The sequence below is a fragment of the Podarcis vaucheri genome (assembly GCF_965113315.1).
Source record: "Podarcis vaucheri genome assembly, chromosome: 15".
In the NCBI taxonomy this organism is placed as follows: Eukaryota; Metazoa; Chordata; class Lepidosauria; order Squamata; family Lacertidae; genus Podarcis; species Podarcis vaucheri.
Genome location: NC_138753.1, coordinates 44,968,170 through 44,981,420, shown reverse-complemented (window position 1 = coordinate 44,981,420; position 13,251 = coordinate 44,968,170). Strand labels below are relative to the sequence as shown.

Here is a 13,251-nt window from a genome sequence, read left to right as displayed (position 1 = left end):
CTTCTTCCATTGAAAAAGGCTAAGGTCACAAATCTTAGCAATACTATCCAGAATTTTTGAAGCTCCTATGTTGTATAGCTAATTTACTGCCTGTCCAAGGCATGACGTACTGTATTCCCTCTTGAATTTATGGTATTTTCAGCTCCAAAACTGTGCATCTGATGAGGGGGAAGGAATTTGTTGCTTGAAAACAAAACTATATTTGTGATCAAACTGTAACAGAAATTACTGTATATGCTTCACCTCCATGGTTAGTTGCCTGCCCTGGAAGAACAACTGGTATGCAATTGCATCACTCACTTAGTTGGATTTTGGGGACTTTCTGTAGTTGGGCAGCAGAGACTCTGTAATTCTACAGGTGCCCATCTGCTAGGTAGGTATGGCCACATGCGTATCATATGTACAGGCAAGTAACTGTTCACTCTGGCCAGGCAACAGACCATGGTGGTGGGGGGTGCAGGATGCTGAGAGTAAAACAGGTCTTCTTCATGACACTGGAACTCTGGCATTGTCCCTGTGCTAGAAAAAAGAGGGGAAACGGGACTGGACAGCCCCACCAACAGTCTGGAGAGCTAGGGACGTTAAATGCTCTCGTCAGCTATGGTATGGACGTCTTACAGTTGTGATCTGAAGCATCACTTAGGGACAGCTTGAATGGAATTACAAACTTATGTACAAACTAATGTGCATTTATAGATGCCATTTGTAGCAGGACTGTCTACAGAATACATGAGATATGGAGAGATCCCACTCTATAGAAAGCGAAAGTCTCCACCTTGCTTGTGAAGGGACTGGTCTCCTTCATATCTCATATGGGTGCAATTGTCCCATGATGAAACTACCACCTATTGGAGGTGCACAATTGTCTTTGCTGGAGTTCCAGAGCCAGAGTACACCAGGTACTCCCAGCATACTTAAAGCCATAGCCAATTAAACATCAATCACTAATGAAAGTCTCCTCTCTCCCTCCCACCCTCTCTCCTCTCTCTGTGATTTAAATTCATTTCTGCATATTCCTGTGTCCTGACTTCCATGGCATTCATCCCACCTGTGATTTCACGGGGGGGGGGGGCTGGCATTCACACCGCAGTCTGGGGTTATGGTTTCCTCTGTGTGACTGTCATCTCCCTCTGCTCCCTGGTTGGAGCCAGTGTGGTGCCTTTCATGAAGAAGACCTTTTACAAGCGACTGCTCCTCTACTTCATAGCTCTGGCGATTGGTACTCTCTACTCCAATGCCCTCTTCCAGCTCATTCCTGAGGTATGACCAGGGCCTCTTGGCCTTCCTTGTGTGGCTGTTTTTGTGTCATCTGTGGTGAGAGGAATTCTAGTAGAAAAGTGATATTGTGCTGGTGGTATTAGTCTCGGATGAGTTGTGAACTGTTTGGCACTTGAAAAACTTAGTGGGGCATTTCCTTGGGTTTTCACTCTTTAGAGTAGTGGTAGCCAGCGTGCTGCTCTCCAGAGAATGTTGAAATCTAACTCCCATTATCCCTGACTGTTGGCTCTGCTGGCCTGGGCTGACGGACATTGCAGTGCAGCAGCGCCTGGAGGGAAACTGAGCTGCTACACCTGCTTCAGTATTACAATGTCAGAAGAAGTTAAAAACGGCTTGGAAGCTAGCTCACACCTGACTGTAACAGTCTGAAAGCAAGGGCCAGTTAAGATAATGACAGTCCCATGCTGAGAGGTCTTTGTCAGTCTCATGCCTTTAAAGACAAGGCTCCTGTGCTAGCACATAAGGCTGCACAGATGACACCTGCTGTCAGGAGCATGTGGAGATTGCAGCTGTCCTCAGTGCTGCTTCCTGGGTGGTGCCATCCGATGCAGGGGGAGGCAGGCTAGAAACGAAGCTGTGGGGGAAGCCATGGGGTTTGGAGCCTCACAGTCCTTCCATAGCCAATATAAAGAGCTGGGTGCTGGTCCCTGGCTTGCAAGCTGGGAGGCAGAGAATTGAAGGGTGAGCAGAGCAAGCAAGGTAAAAACAGAATAAAGGGAGGGGGAAATAGGAGAAGAGCAGGTTGCATTGTCCTAAGGAAACTGAGGCTGAAGGAAAAGACAACATGAAGAATGGAAAACGGAAAAGGACTGCTAATCCTAATCTTAAACCAAAATAAGGGATGGGTGATTGTCGAAGAAGGTAGTTGTGTGTGAGGGTCTAGTTATGGTTTAGGAGCTAGACAGGAAAGTGAGAAGCCATTGGTGGTTGCACGGTGCCTTTGTGGTGCTCGTTTCCTCCTCATAAAATACTTGACCAACTTCAACATTCAACGGCATGTTCTTGGGAAGTTTTCCTTTGTAATGAAAGTGTTTGAGACAAAGGAGCATATCTTACCTAGAAAGGGGAGGGAAAGTGGCCTTCACACAATAAGAAAAAACTATAAGAAGGTCTGAGTCCTAGGAGGCAAGTCAATGAATCAATGGGTCATAGTGGAATCCCTCTTGTTCTTACACCAGGTGAGATACAAATGAGCTCTGGTCAGATGATCTTCTGCTTTAGGAAGTGGTAAAACTTATGCCTGAGTTGCACCACTTTGCGGATGTGGATTTACATGGCTGAATACTACTACATTTTTTAATGCACCACATATAGAAAACTAGCCAATCAAACAGCAAGTTTCTGGCCTTGCTGACTTCTGTCAAACATGGTTTCTATACGAAAGGAACATGTGCCTGTGGAGAAGCATTCAGCAGTGTGAACCCACATCTCACTTGGCACAGCTGCGACACAGGTTTATTGCTGCCATAATGTGAATTCAGGGAGCGGCCAGCTGCCATCAAGATATACTTCTGTAGGTCAAGTGATAAATTCCTGTGCTCTGCAGCTTTTTACTTCCTCTTAGGCCTTCTCTTAGATTGAAACAGGTGGGAGGCAATGTAAACTGCATAAATGTGCTGTTATTTAAGTATACTTTTCACTTACCTTTTCTTGCCCCTACTCCACAGGCCTTTGGATTCAATCCTCGGGAAGATGATTATGTCTCCAAATCTGCTGTTGTCTTTGGGGGCTTTTACTTGTTCTTTTTCACAGAGAAAATATTGAAGATGCTTCTCAAGCAGAAAGACACGGTGAGGGAGGAACCAAAACACTTGCTGATGAGAGCTACTTCTGGTGCAAATTTCCCATTACTTTTCTTTTAAACAAATATTTGAATATTGTTTGGCATCAGATATAACAATGTCATAATTTTGAGGGACAGAAAGCTAAAGAAAATAAGACAGTAGTTTTCCCTTTAAATATATTAGAAGCAGAATTCTTTCCAGAGAATCAGCAGTTTAAGATGGTAGTTTGCAAACTTTTATATGCAGTGAAACTCTTTTCCACATTGACCTGCCTGTTGAAGAGCCCTGATGGATCCAGTACCAACCCTGCACCTCCAACTACTTGGCGATGCATTTTTGAGAGTACCCTGGTTTTGTGTGGGGCAGCCTGTTGGCTGTCACTATGTGTGTGCCAGAATATATCCAGTACTCTCTCACGGCTACATATTTCAGGACACTGTTTGCAGCCAGCTGTTTTTCAGGGAAGCTTATTTGCCAATGCTGATTCCTCCAGAGCATTTGCAGATAATGTGAACCCACACCCAAACTAGTAGGATGCCATGCTTCTCTCTGCTTCTGACCAATAGCAGGCAGCAGGGTGAGGCAGCGGCACTCACCTAACTTACAGTTGCCTGCATCATGGCTGGATGCCAAGAGAGGCAAGACGACAGCAAGGTCAGCACAATACACATGCGCTAGCAGAGCCTATCGAGCGCTCCTGCCACCATGTGAGCTCGCCAGCACCTCACTTCTCTCTGTCCCAGTATGCAGCGGCAACCAGGTCAGGTGAGAGTCTCTGCCTCATCCTGCCATCGTCCACTGATTCTCATCTCTAGCTCTCAAGGGATCTAGATTGGAGAATAAATGTTACTGCTTCTTAGTCTCAGAAGCCCAGAGTCCATCCTGCAATCTGTCTTGCATCTATTGAGGCTATTCCAACTACATCTGTTCTTCCTTTCCATCTTTAGAGTGCTAAAAAAACCCTTCAGACTTTGTGGCGCCATCATAATGCCTAGCCTTTTCTCCTCCCCTTGCCCCCAGTACTTTGTTTAACATCAAGCCTGATACAGAGTTCCAAGGGACTTGCAAGCTTGCCCAATTTTAAATGTTAAATAGTAAGTCACCAGGACAAACGGAGCTCTGAAAGAATGCATATATAGCACCCCTCTGCCATCCTCGCTAATGGCAGTAATAGCAATCTTTACAAAAGCCTCCAAAGGTATTCCAGAGAGGCTTCCTTTTAGTACCATTCAAGTCTGTCAAAACGATAGTGTAAAATAAAACACTATAAACAGTTTAGAGACAATCCAATTCCTAACCACTTCCCTTCCTGTTCACTTCCTTCTCTTTTTTTCTTTTTCTTTTTTTGTTTTTTTCCAGCCCTGCCGAAGCCCTGTTCGAAGCCCTGTTCACTTCCTTCTCATGCACGCAGCCTTGTTCAGTGGTCTTCCAGGCCTTTTGGTTCAGTCCTTGGACTTTCAAACATTTGGTGCCCATAATAGTAGATTCAAAACAACTGTAGAACATTTGAGTTAGGGTAGTTTGCTCAGCTGCTTTAATGTTAACTGATAATGTATGGAACAGTCAACAAGGATATTGCAATGAGAAAGCATATCTCATAAAAAGTGTCATGTCATGGAAGGTTCCTATATAGATGCAAATTAAAGTTGATACAACTGATTCCAGTTGAAAAAAGGCTTTTTATAGCCTACATAGCTAACATACTAAATGGAAAGCTCTTTTATGAATCAGTAGGCACAGAGAGTTGCTTTTCATGATAGAGAAGTCAGCAGTGAACTACCCTAAAAATACTATATTGTGGTGTCTGTGAACTGTGAGATCATAAAACTTGCAGATAAGTGTTGTGGAATTCAGAAAGTTACTAAAGAATTATAAAGAAGTGTGGTGTGTGGTGCCTTACTGGTGAAAAGCCAGTAAAATTTAATGTGAGGAACTGAAGCAGCTGACAGTGGGGAGTATACCCTAAGCTGTGTTGGAGCAGTGGGGGGTGAAAGGTTACTGGCTGATCTGGCTGGCTTGCCCCAGCCATTCTGGGTGACTTCCAACACAACAACATCAAACATTAATAGTAACAATCTGATCCAATATAAAAGTCACAATAACTTTAATAACGTACATCAAACAAAGCAACATTCAACATGCATCAGAATCTTATAGTAAACAGTAAAATTAAACACCAGCAAATAATAATTAAACAGTTCACACTTATCAACTCCAATAAAGAATTAGCAATCTATAATCAATAAAAATAACAGCAATTCACATTGCATAAAATACCACAAAACATACAAGACCATCTAAAAGGATCAGATTGAGAAACAAAAACACACAACTTATAAAACTATTTTTTAAAAATATCCCTGAACTCCTCTCTTCCCAGCTGCTGCTGCTGCTGCTGCTGTCCTCAAAGTCACAGCCTGGGAAGGGCTGGGTGGGGGGTTCAAGGCAGGTGGAAACGCCATTGCCTGATGAGGAACAGAAAGTCTCTCTCCCTCCCCTTCAGTTCTTCCATCTTTGTATCCCCCAGAGTCATCATGGGCACAGCCACTACAGCACTGAGACCCTTCCTTCCAAGAAAGACCAAGAGGAGGGGGTCACTGAAAAACTGCAGAATGGTGACTTGGATCACATAATCCCTAACAAGAATAGTGACCTGGAATGCAAGAATCCATCTGTTGATGAGAAGATTGTTGGCTCCTTGTCTGTTCAGGTACCTACCTATACTACTAATGTATTGCTTCCAGCCCTGCTGGAGATAAGTTGTCTTAGTTTGCAAGAATTAGACTAAATGGGAAGACTGATCCAAGGTAAAGCACCTTGTATGTATCTTAGTCTGCTTTCGTTGGGAAAGGGTAGAGGGAGTCTGCCTTTGGCCCATGCAGACATAACATCTGCTTTCATAACCAGTGTGCAGTGTGCTGTGACAGCTCCCAACGTCTGATGACTTATTTCTGCAGAAGCAGATGGATATTGGCACAATCATAGGTGGGTGGTTTGCACTGATGTACTGGCACAACATGGAAAATATCAGCAAACCTGATACCACAAAATTGTCAGGCAAACAGCTTGCTTGGGTAGAGTGGGGAGGTGAGATGAGGCAACGTTGGAAGTCTGTTTTCATTTTATGTTTTGTTGGTTAGGACATTGCTACTTTAAATTCCTTGCTCTGCTCCACATTTCCCAAAGCATCAGTGTGCTTTTGTATCTCCAGTTGTAGGCCCTAGGTGGCAGTGTGTACACATTGTATGATGCAGGCTCCATGCAAGTGTGCTCTTGTACTGCAGGAGTTGATGAGAGAACTCTTAATTTCAAGCACTGATCTGCTGCCTTTTCAGGACCTCCAGGCTTCTCAAAGCACTTGCTATTGGCTGAAGGGCGTGCGCTACTCTGACATTGGTACCTTGGCTTGGATGATCACCCTGAGTGATGGCCTCCACAATTTCATTGACGGCTTGGCCATTGGTGCCTCCTTCACTGTGTCCGTCTTTCAGGGGATCAGCACTTCTGTGGCCATTCTCTGTGAAGAATTTCCTCATGAGCTAGGTATGTGCTCCTCAAACTCTGAGATAGGACTGAAGCAAATGCCAGGAGTGTGGTGTCTGGAAATTCTCTTGATGTCTACAGGACAAAACCATGCATACAGCCTTTTCTAAACAGAGGTGCAAGTGGGAGCACTTTCCCCATGCTTCAGAGGGATGGCTGGGCCCAGCCCTGTGGGACTCCCTTAGACAGGGCCCCTCCCCGCTGAACTTCAGGCTCTTGACAATGACTTTCCTGCTTCAGGTGGCATTTTAAGGTAGCTTTCTGATTCTGGGATAACTTTCAATTGTTCTTATTCTTTGTATTTTTTAAATGCACCTTATTCTGAGTATTAAACAGGATATAAATACCTGAAGTAAATTAATAAGGAGGTTGCAGAGTAGGGCTATTGAGGGTTGTGACCCAGGAATCACTTAATTTAGTGTTGGGTGGGGGAAGTCCCTTGAACAGTGAGTTAGTAGCTTAATATCTGTAGCCGATGGGTCAGAGGGGGCAGGGGAACAACAGATACAGAAGTGTGGGCCAGATTCAGTTAACAAGTCACACTAGCGGAAGCCCACACTTGTCTCAGAATAAGGTTAGTTGAAACAAGTCACTACCCTCAGACACAAATGGCTTTGTGGGCAGATTATTTGGGTGGAGGGCGCAGTGAAATTCTGTGTGCTGTCAAAGGATGCTGGAGCTCCTATTAACCATGTGCCAGAATACTATGGGGAAGCAGGCTTAACTCACCACAACACTGCAGGAACCTTGTTATTTTCTCCAAGTGTAGAGAAAATGAATGTGGCCTTCAGGCATCTCCTTTCTCTGGTGGGCCACAAGGAATTCATGGTAGTGTTTGAACAGCCTTCACCCACCTGGCACCTGCCACTCCCATCAGCATGGGCCACGTTTGTGAAGGCTTTGCTAGAAACTAGTTTTATGTACTTGTGTCCCACTGCGAACCGATCCCTTGAAAGGAGGATTAAACCAGACCAGTCAGGTGCTTGGAGGATTGTTAGAGTGGTCAGCAATGCTTCTGTTGGCCATGCAAGCACTGAGTGGGACTTGGGAGACTACAGCTCTCTTTGCAAGCCTTCCAGGTAGTTACCCCCCAAGGTTATCTGGTGATCTAGTTGAAGGAGGTGGTTGAAGTGCTTTAGTGAATTTGAGGTGTCTGAACTGTATATCGTATATAGAGTCATTAGGGTTTAATTAATGCTTAACCAACACTTTTGTGCATCACCATAAACCTGAGAAAGTATATCAAACAAATATTTTTGATTTGCAAAATGCTATTGTTGATTGAACAGGAATCTGATTAAACTTTGATCCCACTGACCTGATGCAATCTCTCCTTTTTCACTTCCTTCCCATTGCCCTTGGTCGTGCAGGTGACTTTGTCATTCTGCTGAATTCTGGAATGTCCATCCAGCAAGCGCTGTTCTTCAACTTCATCTCTGCTTGCTGCTGCTATGTGGGACTAGCCTTTGGGATATTGGCGGGCAGCCACTTCTCTGCCAACTGGATCTTTGCTTTAGCTGGTGGAATGTTTCTCTACATTGCATTGGCTGATATGGTAAGTCCTCAGTTTGGTACTTTCCTGTTCAAAGGAATCTTGATTCATCCCTGATCAAATACTGTGTGGTCTTCCACCGCAGTTGGACCAAATGTGCCTGCAGTTTCAAAAAAGTTGGTGAGTCCTTCTCTAACCATTGTACAACATTGTTATATCCCATAATTAAAGAAATAGAGGCATTGCACATAGCATCTGGTAGATGCTTCCTCTGCAGACTTTGTAGTCCTAGCAGGTGCCCAATACTGAAGGGAGGCCCTGGCTAGCTGACACAGGTAGGGGCTGTTAACAGAGGGGGCATGATCCCTTGGCTGAGTTAGAATACTGTGGGTCAAACCTCAGCTGCCTTTGTGGTGGGGGGGCAGGGAGGGAGTTGTAATCAAATCTGGCCCTATCTGACCCATGTGAAGGGCTGCCCTGCCTTCAGGGGGCCTCAGCTGGGTGGGCAAAATAGAAGGGGAAGTTGGGAGGGGGCTAAAGCGGCACAATCCCACCATGGGAAAATGGCTGGCAAAGCGGTGTCCCAGTTCCCATACCTACTCTTTCCTTTTTTATTATTATTTTATTTTATTTTATTTTACTTCTTTATTTCGTGAGAGGGCATTTATGTGATTTTCGCTTATTCCCGGATCGTAACACCCGCCTAAGTCGGGAGTCACCTGTATCTATTTCACATTCCCATGTTGTGTGCTTCCCTTCAGATGGCAGGCAGACAAGCATAGGAGCTCTAGCTGTGTTAGGAATTAAATGGCATGTGGGTGTCCACATTTTCTGTAATACATCTCTCTGACTAATTTTGAAACTACCAGAGTGCAGAGTTGTATCTTGTTGGTGGTGAGCCTCAATCCAGCTAAATTTGTGGCTAGGTTGAATTCAAACCAGATTAGACGATCAGCAAAGTCAGTCCTCAGGGAATGTGCAGGCGACCTTGGAACGGACAGCTCAGGGAAGAACCCTGACCAAACCTAAGAGGAGGCGTGTAGTGGTGATAGGGGATTCCCTACTGAGGGGAACAGAAGCAGTGATCTGAGGGTGTGACAAGATGTCTCGGGAAGTGTGCTGTCTCCCCGGGGCTAAGATCCAAGATGTAACTGAACGACTGCAAGGAATCATAAAACCCACTGACAAATACCCCTTGACACTTGACCCCTTGACCAATGACACTGCAAGCAATAGCCTCCAGAAGATCAAAAGAGACTACGAGCTCTGGGCAGGAAATTGAAGCAATTAAATGCACAAATTGTCATCTCATCTGTCCTCCCAGTTGAACGACATGGCCCAGGGAGGGAGGAAAAAATAGTGGAAGTGAACAGCTGACTTCGCAAATGGTGTAAACAGGAACGGTTTGGATTCTTAGATCATGGACTGCAGTTTCTTGAAGATGGACTTCTGGCAAGCGATGGGCTGCACCTCACAACGGTTGGGAGGAATGTTTTTGCCAAAAATCTCTGAAACCTCATCAGGAGGGCTTTAAACTGACTAATGTGGGGGAGGGAGACAGTGCTGCTGAAGGTAGGAGTCTATCAATTGATGAAGATGATCAGCCAAATGTCATAGACCAAATGGAGCAAACAGCACGCAGACCTAGTGGTGGGAGGAAAAAATCCTTAAATAAGAGACACGGGGGAATGATTAATGGACTTCAATGTCTGTACACTAATGCGCAAAGCATGGGAAATAAACAAGATGAGCTTGAGCTCTTGGTACAGCAAACTAAATATGACATAATAGGCATCACTGAAACCTGGTGGGATAAGTCCCACGAATGGAATGGGGGGATACAATCTATTTCAGAGAAACAGACCAGACAAGAAAGGAGGAGGAGTGGCGTTATATGTCAGGGATGTGTATACCTGTGAAGAGATCCAAGATTTAGAACCTCAAAGCCAAAGTGAGAGCATTTGGGTCAAAATTAAGGGAGAGAAGAATAACAGTGACCTCATTGTGGGAGTTTACTATAGATCCCCAAGCCAAACGGAGGACATAGATGATGCCTTCCTGGAACAGATGGCCAAGCATGCAAAAGGAAGGGAGATAGTAGTAATGGGGGACTTCAATTACCTGGATATTTGTTGGATGTCAAACTTTTATATATTTGAACATGGCTATCATAAAAGAATGTCACATAGAGGAGGGAGAAAGGTTGTTTTCTGCTGCTCCAGAGAAGCGGACACGGAGCAATGGATCCAAACTACAAGAAAGAAGATTCCACCTAAACATTAGGAAGAACTTCCTGACAGTAAGAGCTGTTCGACAGTGGAATTTGCTGCCAAGGAGTGTGGTGGAGTCTTCTTCTTTGGAGGTCTTTAAGCAGAGGCTTGACAACCATATGTCAGGAGTGCTCTGATGGTGTTTCCTGCTTGGCAGGGGGTTGGACTCGATGGCCCTTGGGGTCTAGTCCAACTCTATGATTCTAGTCATGGGTAATTTAGGTTCCAATCCTCAGTCACAATAAAAGTTGGATAGATTGGAGCTCTCTGTCTTGAAAAGACTTGGTCCTGCATAAAATTAAGTTTTTATATCTGGTAGGAAATACTGTATAGCCTCTTGGAAGATATGGCTTTGTGTTTGCTACAGAACTAAATGTAATTTCTTTCTTCTCCCAATAGTTCCCAGAGATGAATGAAGTCAGCCGAGAGGATGAAAGGAGTGGTGGTGCTCTGATTGCCTTTGCCATCCAGAACGCAGGACTGCTGACAGGATTCACCATCATGGTGCTGCTTACCATGTACTCGGGTCAAATCCAGCTTGGATAGAGACATGCATATTACTACTGGAAGGTGTATGGACTGTGTAAAGCACAGAATCTTCTCCAAAAATTACAAAACAGGCACTTTGATTAAGCCTGCTTCATGGATTCCTTCCTGGTTGACTTGCAGTGACTGATGAAACTCCCCACTGTTGGGTTAAGTGACCTAAGGACCACTTTATTGTGCCGCAACAGCATTCCCTCCTTCATCTTCTGAAGAACTCTGGAGGTGGAGGAAAGCTTCTAGCTTCTTTTTACCTCCTTAGGGGACTCAACCAGAGGGGTTCAAATACCCCATCATTCTTGGGCTGACAACAGACTGCTGTGTACACAGGTCTGTGGCAGTATGGTTTTGATAGCAGAGAGCTCTTCCCACCTCCACATGCCCAAATTGCTTGAAGTTAGTAGATTAGAGTTTTAAATGGAGTATTGATGCTTAGTCAATTGGTTAGTTGGTTAGGTTTAAAAGATGGCTCAATTTTAAAAAGGGTAATATGGCTCCAGACTTCAGATAAAATAAATAATACAAGAACTTACAAAAATAATGGGTGACAGGTATCCTCTTAGAGAAGGCATTTGAGAGAGAGGGAGGGAGAGAATGTGCTTGCCATGGAGCGTGCATGTACGATCTAAACATGTAAGAATATTTTTATTCTAAAATACTATGCTTCATACAAATTATGCAATATGAGTAAGGTTCGTATGACTGACCTTAGATTTCTTTAATCAGGTAGCAGCGTTAGTTGTAAACTGTTAGGGACATATGAATGACTGTCCCCCTGGTTTAGGAGTCCTTCTTAACTCCCTCCGCTATGTTTTTAAGAGTGCCCCTTTTCCTTGGACACTGTGGGGCAAGATCAACCTTCCTCTTAATCTATTCTGTCTTCCTTTTGTTAGCCCACTGAGTTGCTTCTCTTGAAGGTGAGCTTCTGCAGGGCAAATGTGGCCGGGGTGAGTGCATTTATGCCCAGCAATGACTGAGACATAAAGCAGTTGATTTGCATCCTCTGGTTGATGTGAAGGCCTTGGAGCAGTCTATGAAAGTGAACCCCAGATTTAGAGAGGGGGTCTTAGGGAGGTTTCCTCCATGATTAGACTTTCCCAGAGTCACTAGGTGAACCAAAGTATGATTATCATATTGATAATATCAAGTGCTTCAGCTTAAGTGTAGTAAATTTTCCACCTCACAAATTCTCTTTGAGAATTTGTGAGTGTCTCATCACCAAAAGGAAAGCCTCGTTCTTTAGCAGAGAACAGCCATTCCTTGGTATGACTCCTAGAGTTTTTAATCTTTTGGGGCAATGCCTCTGTATCACCCTGTCTTGATGCGTAACGGAATGAATGTTGTCCTCTCTCTTTTCCTCTGAAAGGGGTTTGAGATGCAGAAAACAGTTGGATCACTTTCAATATGTTCCCCTATTATGGAAAGGCTATATTGGGGCTGGATTCCACACCCACCAGGCCCAATATATTGTGGTGCTTGGGGTGGCAAATCCAAATTCCTCTTCCTTGGCAGCCACAGGAATGTCCTTCTGCACAAATGATTGGAAGCTTCTCAAGAGCCCTTAATATGATGCTCAAATTTGCTTACATGCTTTCTCTCATTGTAAGGCTACCTCTTCCTTCTTACCCATGAATCAAGAAACTGAAACACCTTTATACTATTCTGAGGTCTAACGAACTCCTCCTCTTTCCAAGTAAAATGCAAATTGATTAGAAGATAGTAAGCATTACCAATAGTCATGCAAGATTGGGACATGATCCATGGGTAGAATAGAGCTTTTGCATTTCCAGTAAGGGGTGGGTTTACTATGCCAACAGGCTTGGCAGTTCTAACCGGCAGGCAGAATAATTTGCGCTCTCATTGGGCAGAGGGGGGAAGTGACTGCTGAGGATGTCTCTCTCCCCACCCCCGGCCTTTTGAACGCTCCGCTGTGATAAGGGCTCAAACTCACCATGTTTTGAAGGCTGCTTCTTAGGGCTTAATAGCTCTTGGTTTGTTGTTTGTGCCAATGAGCTTGGAGAAGAGGGGTAGATTCCCTCTTTCTGTTATAGGGCTCTTAAGGCCCACATGGGTGGGGCAGGGGAAAAATGGGACTGATGTTAGAAACACCATAAGCAAGCTCGCCCCCCCCTGAAAACATTATAATACTATGGATTTTGATGTTTTTGCAGTACTTTTTTGTGATTCTGCAAATGTAACTATTGGTTAAAATTGCTGTTCAAACTTGGAGCATGCCTAAAAGTTGAGGCCCATGATAGCACAATGTGGAGAGCATTTGCTGGGGCTTTGCTTATTGTCATAGTTAGGGGGGCACCAATTTGAGTTTCCCCATGGAGTTCTA

At 44.4% G+C, this 13,251-nt stretch overlaps 1 protein-coding gene across 2 annotated transcripts in view; it reads left to right on the top strand.

The window, feature by feature from the left end:
* The window catches only part of SLC39A14 (solute carrier family 39 member 14), a 31,000-nt gene extending 17,749 nt beyond the window's left edge, over nucleotides 1-13,251 (top strand). The window contains exons 4-9 of one of the 2 annotated variants that reach the window (XM_082200501.1): nucleotides 1,091-1,260; nucleotides 2,946-3,068; nucleotides 5,590-5,772; nucleotides 6,398-6,605; nucleotides 7,976-8,160; nucleotides 10,767-13,251. In XM_082200501.1, the coding sequence (XP_082056627.1) occupies nucleotides 1,091-1,260; nucleotides 2,946-3,068; nucleotides 5,590-5,772; nucleotides 6,398-6,605; nucleotides 7,976-8,160; nucleotides 10,767-10,913 (1,016 nt within the window). In that variant the 3' untranslated portion in view covers nucleotides 10,914-13,251. The remainder of the gene's footprint in view (nucleotides 1-1,090; nucleotides 1,261-2,945; nucleotides 3,069-5,589; nucleotides 5,773-6,397; nucleotides 6,606-7,975; nucleotides 8,161-10,766) is intronic. The other variant, XM_082200502.1, reaches the window with a different exon arrangement.